This window comes from Montipora foliosa, chromosome 1 (assembly GCF_036669935.1).
Source record: "Montipora foliosa isolate CH-2021 chromosome 1, ASM3666993v2, whole genome shotgun sequence".
Classification (NCBI taxonomy): domain Eukaryota; kingdom Metazoa; phylum Cnidaria; class Anthozoa; order Scleractinia; family Acroporidae; genus Montipora; species Montipora foliosa.
In genome coordinates this window covers 48,075,170-48,088,106 of record NC_090869.1, presented here as the reverse complement: position 1 = coordinate 48,088,106, position 12,937 = coordinate 48,075,170, and the positions used below count along the sequence as shown (strand labels likewise).

Below are 12,937 nucleotides of genomic sequence, written 5' to 3'. Positions count from 1 at the left end.
CGCTTCTGACCTACCTCAACCACCTTCACTCGAGGGTATGTCTAGATCTTCTATCATAGGTCCTATTGGCAGCGAGACCTTAAACGGATATTCTCCAAAGATCCTCATATCCGGCAATATTGAAGGTGCTAGATCCAAATCTGAAGAGCTTTCTTCTCTTCTAGTAGAAGAAAGAATCGACATCCTGCTTGCAACTGAAACTCACCTCTCACACCATGTTAACAGCTGTGAAGTATTACCACAGGACTTCCAAGTGTATCGCCCATCACACAAGGGTGTGGTCTTGATTGCAGTCAAAAACAACTTGGTATCTATACCTCGTCCCGATTTGGACTCGGACTGTGAAATAACATGGTACGAAGTGCTTCTGGAGAGAGAAGCCATTCTAATCGGCTCCTGTTATTGCCCAGAATCCACAGGTATGGATTCACTAGACGCCTTGGAAGCTTCCCTGACTAAAGTCACGCAATCTGCAGGAAATCGTCCCGTTATCCCAACTGGGGATTTTAACTTACCTTCTATCGACTGGGTTACGTCTTGTGTCCCTCCTGGTGCACGAGAATATAGCTCATGATTTCCATCATGAGCAATTAGTGTGTGAACCCACACGTTACGGTCCTACATCTGCAAACACCTTGGACTTGGTATTTTCATCGAAGCCCGATCTACTATACGACGTTCGCGTTATACCAGGTTTCAGTGATCATGAACAGGTTGTAGTTCACATCAACCGGTTCGTCAGTAACGCCACACCACCGCAAAGGAAAGTTTTTGACTTCAATAAGGGGAATTCAAAGGGTTTTTCCCCGGACATGAAAGCATTCTCTGTGTCGTTTCTTCAAAACTGTCCCCTACGATCTGTTCACGAGAACTGGCAAATTTTTAAGGCGACAATTTTATCTCTTGTCAATAAGCATTATCCTGAGAAGCTTTTAAAAACAAAGCGAAAGAATCCATGGTTCAACAGAGCCTTGAGGCGCTCAACTCGTAAAAAACGTCGCCTATTCAAAGTGGCTAAATTACGCAACACTGCCTCAGCCTGGGCTGACAGCAGCGTAAAATGACTACCATCGCCATAAATTCTGTTAGGAACAGTTTTGTCTCTGGTCTACTTGATGAAAAGAAGTTTTGGAAGTACATCAAATCCAGGCAGCAAGATTGTGTTGGTATCCCAGCTCTTCGATCTCAAAGTGAAACCCTGTCGGAAAAAGGCAGAAACCTTAAATAACTACTTTAAATCTGTTTTTAAAACAGATGCGCCAAACGATACCCTTCCCACCTTGGCTCCGAAAGACATACCAGCCGTTGGAAACATCTGTGTGACTGTGAACGGAAACGTTAACCTACTAAATCTTCTGAAACCTAACAAGGCTTGTGGACCAGATAAAGTCTCTGCTGGTATACTTAAGCTAGCACCTGAAGAAACAGCCGTAATCTTGCGGGGAATCCTTAGATTCAGGTGAGGTACCTTGTGACTGGTTGCCCCTTTACCCAAAAGAGACTCACGATCATCTCCTACCCACTATAGGCCAATTTCCCTTACTTGAATATCATGCAAGTTGCTCGAGCACATTGTAGCAAGTCAGGGAATGAAACATTTGGATACTTACGATCGTCTATCCCCTTTCCAGCACGGTTTTAGAGCTCGCTTCTCTTGTGAGACTCAGCTTCTCCTCACATGTAAAGACCTGGCCCGCACCTTGGATAAAAAGTTGCAAACTGACCTTATCCTTTTGGATTTTTCCAAGGCCTTCGATTCTGTTTCCCACTCGCGCTTATTTATCAAGCTTCAAACACTACGCGATTGACGGCCAAGTGTTCCACTGGTTGAAGGACTTCCTAGCGAACAGAACACAATCTGTTGTGATCGATGGTCAGCAGTCTTCTAGTTGTACCGTTACCGTGGGTGTTCCACAGGGGTCAGTGATAGGGCCCCTGTTATTCCTTCTTTTCATAAATGACATTCCCGATGGCATCTCTGGTAAATTAAGACTTTTTGCCGACGTCTGTGCCTTATATCTGCACCTTACATCCGACGAGTCACCGCGTTGTCTTCAACGTGATCTGGATAAGCTAGCTCTCTGGCCCACTAAATGGAAACTTGACTTCAATCCATTGAAGTGCTGCGTATCACCAACAAGAAGGCGGTTTCTACCATACACCAAGACTACTTCCTGTATAGTACTAGACTCGAGGTGCGCGAAACCCATCCCTATCTCGGTGTGCAGCTCTCTAAAGACCTCAAATGGAACCATCACGTGAACGTCATTACAAAGAAGGCAACGCGCACTCTTAACCTTATCAGACGTAACTTGTACAGCTGCTCAAAAGAAGTCAAAGCTCGCGCTTATCTTTCAGTAGTTCGACCTACGTTATCATATGCTTCCAGTGTGTGGGACCCGTACACCCAAATAAACATCAATCAGCTTGAAATGGTTCAGAGACATGCTGCTCGCTTTGTATTCAAGAACTATTTGCGTCATGTCAGTGTTACTGCCCTAATTAAGGAACTTGGCTGGTCTGAACTATCCAGCGCCAGAAAGCGCGACCGCCTATGTATGATGTTTAAAATAGTTAATAACCTAATTCCTATTAACTTCAACGACCAGTTAAGCTATTGTAAAACTGTAACCCGCCGTAGTCATCCTCAAAAGCTTAACATTCTTGCTCCCCGCACAGACACTTATAAATTCTCTTTGTTTCCAAGAACTATACCCGAATAGAATAGTCTTCCTGCCTTTGTAGCAAGCACCTCATCTGATTGATTGATCAAGTAGCAGGCCGTGGGAACTGAAGATGTTAAAGTCACGGCAATGAACATGTACAAGTACAAGGAAAGGTTACGTTTTATACAAACGTTGGCCGTGTAGCACTTATATTTTAAACAGAGCCAACTGAATAGAGGGTAATGTGAAGTGCCAGATTTCTATCCCATATGAACCATGTGAGCGTTAGCCCTACTGATGGAAATGGGCCCACACAAGGACAGAGAGAAAAACTCTGACCAGGGTGGGAATTGAACCCACGACCTTCGGGTTAGATTACCCTCTATTCAGTTGGCTCTGTTTAAAATATAAGTGCTACACGGCCAACGTTTGTATAAAACGTAACCTTTCCTTGTACTTGTACATGTTCATTGCCGTGACTTTAACATCTTCAGTTCCCACGGCCTGCTCCCGTCTGACCTTGTAGCTCAGTCGGTAGAGCGGCGGAGATCTAACCCGAAGGTCGTGGGTTCAATTCCCACCCTGGTCAGAGTTTTTCTCTCTGTCCTTGTGTGGGCCCATTTCCATCAGTAGGGCTAACGCTCACATGGTTCATCTGGGATAGAAATCTAGCACTTCACATTACCCTCTATTCAGTTGGCTCTGATTGATTGATCAGTTTATTTACCCCTCTTGCAGCTACAGCTGAATTACAAGGGCACCAGCAACTATATTATTGATATTTATAAGTACAAAAATTGTTAATCTGTTCAGTCCTGGCAACTACTTTAACACTGCTATTTACAACAGAGCCAGAGCGAAGAGAATACCCATGGTGGGTGTCAGGGGGAATGGGTATTATGTTTGAAAGAAAACCTTTATCTCGGAAATTCTGCATTAACTTTTGGCATGAATTTTCCCGCCTTTAACTGAGGGGCAGCACGCCTGAACGGCTAAGGGCTACATCATATGGCAGCTCAGGGAAAATAATGTTAAATGCCCTCTTTTGTATCAATTCTAGGCTTTTGCTCAGATAAACCGGAAGGTCTGCCAAGACGGGTGCTGCACATTCAATAACTGATCTAACCAGGCTACAGTATACTTGAACCAAATCCTGGCAGGCCACGCCACATTTCCTTAACACTCTCAATGCGTATAAACGCTTATTAGCTTTTGCAAGGACATATTCACAGTGCTTATTCCAGGAAAGGTTACTAGAAATAAATACACCTAACAACTTATAGTGACCAACCCTCTCAATTACACGGCCAGATAAACACAGGGGAGTTACCGGGAATGGCTGATATTGCAGGAAACTAAATATGATCTCTTTACATTTCTTTGCATTGAGGCGCATACCGTGCTATTTCGTTCGCGATGCAGGGCATGTAGCTAGGTGAACACCTAGGGATGCACTCCAAAACAGAAAGGTCATCTACATATTTCACCCGTGTATACCAACCTGCTACCAATTTGTTAACTAACACAGCAAACAATATTGGTGCAAGTTTGGTCCCTTGGGGGATGCCACCATTAGGGAAAACACAGGGGGAAATAGCGTCACCAATTTTTACCCGTTGTGACCTGCGCGGGAGGAAATCCGCGATCCACCCAATAATGGCATCATGAACCTCAAGAGACCTAAGCTCTAACATAAGTACCGTGTGATCTACAAGATTAAACCTTTTGCTAAAGTCAGCTAGAAAAAGACGAACATAGCAAGCACCCTTATCTAAATACTCTAGAATACAATGAACTAAATAAACTAGAGCGTGTGTCGTAGACCGCAAACTGTTTGTTATCGAGTTGGTCCACCACCTGCTTATATAGTAAGTTGAGCGTGAAACCCTCCATAATTTTAGCCAACTGAGAGGTAAGGGTTATCGGCCGCAGGTCTTCTTCGACTGTTTTAGGAGGCGTAATCGTGGGAATGGGAGCAACCAGAGATGACTTGAATTGACTGGGGACCACGCCTTGCACAAGCGATGTATTGTACAAATCAGTAATAACAGGCGCTAACTCAAAGGCAAACAGTTTCAGCACCCTACTAGGGATACAATCAGGACCACAGGATTTTCTTGTTTTTATCTCGCGCAATGCCTTGAATGCTGTTCTTGAATCAACTAGAAATTCACCCGGGACCTCCACGGCAGTGTCAACGAGCGTCTGCAGGGGCATAAAGTGTGACGTTAGGTCATACAAAAAGGTGTTAAATACAAAACAAAAAGGAATGTTTTCATCCAGCATCTGATGAAACCATTCATCATTCTGTTTTCTTCCACCCAAACCTTTGATTTCCCTCCACCAGCGTGCTACGTTGCTCTCTTTTAGCGCCTCTACCTTATTAGAGTAGTAGGACCTTTTACACTGCTTTACCACTCTTTGCACTTTGTTTCGTAGATGTTTAAAAATATTGGAGCCGTTACCATACAAACGTAAGGCCTTTTGGCGCTTACAAATTAGAATTTTCAGAGTAGTTGTTATCCATGGCTTATCACCAGATATTTTAACGCGCTGGAGAGGGAAAAAAAGAGGTGACAGCAGATGAGATAATTGAGTAGAACTTGTCACATTTTTCAGTAGCATTTGACAGACTCAGAACTTCAGACCAATCCTGTCTCGTAATCCAGTTTCCGAAGTCACGTAGTCTACTATCTCTGAGATCTTGCTTGTAGATCACCTTAGTTCGAGTTTTACTTTCGACCTGTGAAGAGCGTGACTCAAGTAAGATGGAAAAATGGTCACTCCTTCCTATTATTCGAATAACTTCGGTCGGTTTGTGGAACACCAATCCAGAATGCCGGAGTCTCTTGTCAGGACTTTCACTACCTGAGTCAGTCCTGTGGTGTGTTTTACGCCCAGTGCTTGGACCATTGAAATCTCCACAGATAATTGCAAGACCGTCAGGGTGGGAAGATAAATACGAGTCAACATTTAAGCGAATCTGTCAATGCCTTTAGGCACCTAGTTTCGAGGCTATGGTAGCGATTAATCTTCTGTTTGTAACTTATTTTTTCATCTTATTTATTCATATTTTTTCCATACCTTGGTGTAAAGCAACATAGCATCTTCCAAGTAATTACACTGAAACTGAAACTGAAACTGATCCTCACAACACCATTCCTACTTGCACTATTCCCGACCTCATCCGCATGATTCTCACCATGAATAACTTCACTTTTAATGATAGCCACTACCTTCAAATCCACGGCACAGCTATGGGCAATAAAAGGGCCCCCTCTTTTGCAACCTCTTCCTCGGGCTTTTCGAAAAAAACGCTCTAAGGAACGCCCAATTTCAACCCCATACTTGGTTATGATACATCGATGACATTTTTATGATCTGGACTGAAAGTCCGGAGAACCTTAAAATTTTCATCGATTATCACAACAACATTCACCCTACCATAAAATTCACTGGCTCACACTGTCCAACCAATGTTCCTTTCCTTGACGTTCTCTCTTGCCGTCAGTCGATACGATTAAGACTGTTTATGGTTTGATGGCAGATCTCCATGTATCTCTGTTGCTCGCGGTTGTCTGCCAGGAGTTGACTGGGATCTTCCTCACTTGCATGTTTCTCTTTGCTACATCTTTGAATTTCAGCCTTGGCCTTCCCTGATTTCGCTTTCCAGAACAAGGTTGTGAATACAGCAGTTGGCGAGGGAGTCGGTCATGATCCATCCTATGAACGTCGCCTAACCATCTTAGGTTCTTTTCAGCAAGAATGTCCTCCATGGATGGAAGGTTTGCACGCCTAAGGACTTCAGCATTTGTGATCTTATCATGCCATTTGATGCCCATGATGTCCCTCAATTGCCTCATCATAACAGCGTGCAGTTTCTTAACTTGGGCTCTGTAAATAGTCCAAGTTTCTGCACCATGTAGGAGGGTTGACAGTACCACAGCTCTGTAGACTTTGCATTTCACCCGGATGGAGACATGTTTGTTGTTCCATAGTCTTTGCTGGAGTTTGCCGAATGCCGCACTCGCCTTGCCTGTCCGTGTCCAGAGTTCCTTATCTATCTTGGAGGAGCTGGATACAGTGCTACCGAGATAGGTAAAGTCAGTGGTTTTGACCAGAGGCACTTCGTCAATTGTGATGTCTATCGGCTCAGGTGGAGGACAGATGAATTTGACCGGTTGATACATGCACTCTGTTTTCTTGATGTTGATCTTGAGGCTAAACTGGCTTGCAGCCATGGAGAACCTATCTACTAGTAGTTGCATGTCCGAAGCAGTGTGAGCCACCAGTGCGCTATCATCAGCAAACAGCAACTCTCGGCATGGATCCCGCAGCTACCGAGCGCTTTATTCTCCCTAGTCGATGGGAACGCTGCCGTCAGCTCATCGAAGCTCGGAACATTGTCTAGATCTGCAAATGGACTTATGTCCGGGAGTTCATCTAAAGCAGCTTTGTCCACAGTACCAGGCACATTCAACGGCTGGTCAAAGTGCTGAGCAAATCTATTCAGGGTCTCATCCTTGTCTTTAAGCAGTGTAACACCATCCTTAGCAACGAGCTGCCCTGTCCCTCTTTTTTGTGGTCCGTCTATCTCTCTAAGGCCATTGTAGAATGCCTTCATGTCGTTTGTGTCTGCAGCTTTTTGTAAACCCTCCGCTTTCTCTTCCCACCATTTTGACTTCATGGTCCGGGTGTACTTCTGGAGTTGGCTTCGGGCCTTTGCAAGTCGAGCGGTATTGGCTCGTGTTTTGCGATGTAGTTCTTGAGCTTTAGCCTTGTTCCGTTCGTTAAGAAGTGATTTCAGCTCCACATCACTCTCATCAAACCAATCCTGATGTTTCCGTGTTGGTTTCCCTAGAATCTCATAGGCTGTCTCATAGGTAGCTCTCTTCAACGCACCCCACTTCTCCTCCACGCTTGTGTTCTCATCAATTGTATATTCCATGTTCTTTTCCATCTGCGACTGCAACTCCTGTCGGCACTCTTGGGTTTTTAGCTTGCTCACGTTTAGCTTTGGTGTTGGCTTTCCCTTAATTTTATTTCTCTGGGATCTCATTCTGAATGCAAGTTTCGATCTGATCAAGTTATGATCAGTGGCACAGTCCGCCCCTCTCATTACTCTAGTGTCGAGTACATCATTCAGGTCTTTCTGTCTCGTTATTACATAGTCCAGGAGGTGCCAGTGCTTTGACCGAGGGTGCATCCAGGTAGTTTTATGATGCTGCTTGTGCTTGAAGACCGTGTTCGTGATGACAAGGCTGTGTTCGGAACATAGAGCGAGTAAGAGTTCGCCGTTCGAGTTGCATTTACCGGTTCCGTGTGTCCCTTGACACCAGGCCAGTTCTCAGTCTCTGTCCCGACACGAGCATTAACGTCTCCAGCAATTATCAGCGTGTCGGAGATGGGGACATTCTTAATTGTCTCTCTCAAGACACTGTAAAACTCTTCTTTGTTCTCATCGGGGTTAGTCATCGTCGGAGCATAAACACTCACAATGGTCACAGATCTTTTCTTTTGGAGTGGCATTCTCAACACCGTAACTCGATCAGAGATCGGTGATGGTTCCTGTTCGAGGTCTTGTGCAATTGAGTTCTTTATTGCGAACCCAACTCCAGACTCTCTTTTCTCGTTCTCTGGTTTTCCACTCCAGAAAAAGTGTATCCATTATCAACGATGCTACCACTTTGAGCCAGTCGGGTTTCGCACAGGGAAGCTATGTCTATATTATATCGACTCAGCTCCATTGCAACAAGTGCTGTTTGGCGCTCAGGTCTTTTCGAGCCTTCTCTGTCCAGCAAAGTTCTAACATTCCACTCTGCTAGGTTAAGAGATTTCCTGTTGTTTCCTTCAGCTCCTAACTTACTTTTCACTGGGTGCCGGAGAGGGAGCAGCCCAGCGAGCGAACCTTGTTGACCCGGGGGACGTTCGAGCCGGTATGAGATTTCATAAATGTTGCTATTTCCATAAAACTGCATGCGAATATTTAGCGGTTCCTGGCTTTCGCAGGACCAGGTTCGCTCTCTCGGCAGGTAGGGAACGGTCATCTAGCGAGCAAGAACAGGTCGAGACATGCTAGCGTTTCCATCCTGCTGCAGCGACTGGCCGATGAATATGTTTGTCTATCCTCGCCCTGTAGATGCTGTCGCGGGGTACCCCTGGTTTAGCTCCTCGATTGGCCTTTTACAGATATTATTTTTAGTTCTGTAAGGATGTCCAGGCACACCCTTCCTCTCCGAGGAGAGGGGATGTCGGTTTAGTCGCCGGCGACCCGACCCATGCAACAGGTGGTACCGGATTCATGGTTACCGGTAGCAGGTCGATCAATGGCTATTGCACCAGGATCTGGTTTCCAGGCTACATATTAGGATACTTTATAATTTAGCCTTGACGCAAACATGTCTATGTCAGGCTCAACCCACTTTGCCGTAAGTTCATTAAAGACAGAAGGGGCCAAAGACCATTCAGTGTTACTGTTGTGAAAAACGCGGCTAGCCATGTCCACCTCTGCATTTAGGTTGCCTGGAAAATGAGATATTGACAATGTTAGGTGCCTAGCCATGTACCACATAATTATTTCTCTGGTCATCTCATTGCAACTCTAGATTTCGTACCACCCATATTGCAGATGTAGGAGACAGCAGTTGTGTTGTCACAAAGCAATTTTATGTGGCAACATTGCATATGGTTGCAAAGGGACTGCAGAACTAACGAAATGGCCTTCAGCTCCAAGTAAGTTATGTGGAATTTGGATTTCTGGTATGACCACCTACCACCAGTCACATTTGGTGTACCTTCTAAATCACTCCTCCCCAGCCTTTCAGTAAGCTGTCTGTCATGAATGTGATATCAGGGGGTAGTGGAGTAATAGCGTTTGGATATTGTTCAACATTAGAAATCCACCATAGCAGTTCCTGCTTGGACAGGGGAGAAAGAGTCATTTTCCCCTCAAGATCCCAACCATTGCATTCCAAGGCATGAGTTTTGTCATTTTCCAGGGACCTATAGAACAGAGGTGCATACTGCATGAATTGTAAACCCCAGTGATCCGAGCAGGGAAATGGTATCATCAATCGCCTGTGATAGTTCAAGAGGTGTTGCTGCTAGTAAAAGGATGTCATCTATGGAGATCACTAAGAGGTATCCTTTTGATCTCAGGATAGCAATTACTGGTTTTCATAATATCGTATAAACTCTTGTTCTTAGGCCATCGTAGCTTCATTAGGAAAATAACACAAACAGCGGTGATAAACATTGTATTCCAACGCATTTTTATAAAACTCACTACTAATATTTACATTAAGGTAAGGCTTTAGCTCTTGAATGAACAAAGTCTCTTTAACTTTACAGTGAAAGTCAGTTTTTCCGGACGCTAAAATGTCAAAGTGATCCCATTTGATGTCGTGGCCAGTGGTTTTCACATGATCAGCAATGGCTGATGAATGGTCACTTTTAGATAGGGCCTTAAAATGTTCTGTTTTTCTGTCGTGGAGTCTTCGTTTTGTTTTGCCAATGTAGAATTCATCGCAGTTCCAGCAGGCAGCTTTATAGACGACCTTGGACCTCTGAGATCGGTTCAAGCGATCTTTGTATGGAAAAAAGGAGTTGATGCGGCGTGTGTTTTGGAATATGATCTTGAGATTGACGAAAGAGTAGACATTTTAGCGTTCGGAAAAACTCACTGTAAAGTTAAAGAGACTTTGTTCATTCAAGAGCTAAAGCCTTCCCTTAATGTAAATATTAGTAGTGAGAAGTTATTGCTGTTTTAGCTATTACTTTTCATTATGTCTAGACACGTACTGCTGCAGATCATTTTTCTCAGTCTAGGTTCCAGACCCCTATTGTTTACGATATATATATATATAGTTTTTAAAAATTGTAACGGTCACTTTTGAAAATGTGTGTTGACTAGCATACGAAACGTCAAGTTTTATAAAAATGCGTTGGAATACAATGTTTATCACCGCTGTTTGTGTTATTTTCCTAATGGTTTTCATAACTTTTGTAAGCACCCTTAAGGCCAAGGCGAGACCATTTGGTGAACATGTTAACTCATAGAAAGTATTTTTAAACTCAAATCTGAGGTACTTTCTGTGCTGAGGGTTAATAAGCACAAAATAGTAAGCATCCTTGAGATCGAGTACTGCCATCCAATAGTCCTGTTTGGCAATCCTCAGAGTCAGAGGCATTTTGCTCGCTCGTGGAGCGAGAGCATCCCTTGGCGGGTTTTTTGGCGGGAACTTCGCTTTGAGGTTCCTGGCTGGAGCGTTTGCCCTTGCCTTTGCCTTTCCCCTTCGTGGAAGGGGTTTCCTCCAATTTATCGAGCCTTTTAGTTAGGCTTACGATAGCTGAAGAAAGAAGCTTTGCTTCAGCAAGCGATCCAGAAGGATTCGCGCCACTTGTGACCGCCTTGTTTGTATCTTGCGTGTCATCAGTTTGTAAGATTTTGTCGTCTTCGTCCCGGCTTAAATCAAGCGAATCCGGATCCTCAATATTTATTCGCGTTTCTGTAGCTGACCTGGTTCCACTCTTGTGAAAAAGGTGCCGAAAAACTTCAGGAAACTCGTGAACGTTGTGTCACTCGCAATAATCTGACTTGATCGCTCGGACACCAATTGAAACTCGCACTGAGCTCGGATATCGCATGCTTGTTATCTCACGTGACCTCCGATTTTATGCAAATGCGAGGTAGAATTGGTAAATTGGTAGATATTGTGTGGGTGAAAGCAATCTCGATTGCTCAACCGAGCCCTGCTTCACAGGGGGCGCAAGGTGGTATCGGTATTATTCACCGAGTTTGCGAGGTGTTCTGGGTAACTTGAGTCAGGAGGTAGAGGGTGCTCTCCATTATGCCTGACCATCAGGGACCGGTTGCTGGAAGCCTGGTTGGCGTTAACCGTTGGTTAAGAGTTATCAAAACCTATAGGTTTCCATGGTATATAACGTTGGTTAGCGCTAACCATGCTTCGAGCAACCTGGGCCAGTTCGGAGACTAGTGGAACTAACCAAGGAAAAATGGAACGACATTTTTCATCAAAGTCAATTTTCAACCAGACCATTTACGTTTCGGCCGAAATTTCGACTATATCACAGTGAAATGGGACTGAAAACAAGAATTTTTGCAAATGGAACGGCACGTTTCGGTCGGACTGGACCGATCGGTGAAAGAGGACCACCTCCAGAGGTGGTTCGAAATATTCCGGTCGGACCGAACCGAAACGGACCTTTCCATTTGACTTTAACCTGCGATCAGGCTCTATTTCAGTTTCGCGTGGTACGTACTGTTAGGCCTTGGCGGATTGTGCTAGCATAATTTTTGGCATAATTGGAGCAAAAAAGCATAATTTTTTAAACGAGCACTGCCACGGCATAATTAGCAAATTTTAACTCTTTTTGGAGCATAAATTCATAAAATTTAGTAAATATGGTGTATTTTCTACAGAAATAAGTAAATTTAAGTAGTATGTTCTTGCAATGCGTGTTTTAGCTACACTAAGAGTAGTGTTAACTTGACATGTTTAGTTACTAGGCCTCTATTGGCGAATTCTGCGTGCGCGGTTAACCTTTTGGAGGAGTCGAGAGGGAACAGATGATTACTTAAAATTACGAAAATGTTCGGAAGAGCAAAGTCGGGCCAAACAATGTTCTAAAATTCTTCTGCCCCATCAAAAACACAGTACAACATTTTATCTTCCGAAGACGTTTCATTACGTACATTTAGCGAAGGGTGCAAATGACTGCAATTGTGACACTTTAACCGACCGAAAGGCAGATGCAAAGTGGCCAACATCTGATGCATGACTCTATTGGCTATTGCTGTTGTTTGTTCGATGTTGAAGCTGTATATGTAACGTTTTTCGATGCTCAAAACAAGACAAGGCTAGCGTTACAAGCCCCCCCTACCCCTGGAGAAATGCAGAGTTAGAAGAGCTTAATTACACGGCCATGTCCCCGTTACTCCTCTGCTAGGTCCCGGGAGTCGAGGCCGTGGTAAAAGCCTATTTAAAGACTTTCAAGTCTTCATTACTCGGTCAATGCGCTTGCAATAATGCGTTTATCCTGACTCGGAAAGCAATCTTGACCCGGTCAAATCTCATTAGCATCCGCCACTATGGCCACTGCATCATTGACACTACTAGTAAGCTATTTGGAACGCACGAAATTCGAGAGTGCCTCGATTTCTTCTTCAAACAAAAAGGACAACCTATCAGCAGCGCAAAGACAAGCCCTCAAATCTTTACAGTAAGAGCTAACAATGAGGTCAACCTAAG

At 44.2% G+C, this 12,937-nt stretch overlaps 2 protein-coding genes and 1 pseudogene across 2 annotated transcripts; 1 reads left to right on the top strand and 2 right to left on the bottom strand.

The window, feature by feature from the left end:
• LOC137970395 (uncharacterized) overlaps nt 1-1,578 on the top strand; it is a 1,667-nt pseudogene extending 89 nt beyond the window's left edge.
• A 4,618-nt stretch (nt 1,579-6,196) lies between these two features.
• Nucleotides 6,197-6,907, bottom strand: LOC137970385 (uncharacterized). Its single transcript, XM_068816912.1, has one exon. It carries the CDS (start codon nt 6,905-6,907, stop codon nt 6,197-6,199), a length of 711 nt encoding a protein of 236 aa, XP_068673013.1.
• Nucleotides 6,908-6,921: 14 nt separating this feature from the next.
• Nucleotides 6,922-7,785, bottom strand: LOC137970379 (uncharacterized). Its single transcript, XM_068816906.1, has one exon. It carries the CDS (start codon nt 7,783-7,785, stop codon nt 6,922-6,924), a length of 864 nt encoding a protein of 287 aa, XP_068673007.1.
• Between the last annotated feature and the right edge of the window lie 5,152 nt (nt 7,786-12,937).

Coding starts and splice junctions, on each gene's coding strand:
- LOC137970385 (XM_068816912.1), bottom strand. CDS start 6,907: ATGGCTGCAAGCCAGTTTAGCCTCAAGATCAACATCAAGAAAACAGAG.
- LOC137970379 (XM_068816906.1), bottom strand. CDS start 7,785: ATGAGAGGGGCGGACTGTGCCACTGATCATAACTTGATCAGATCGAAA.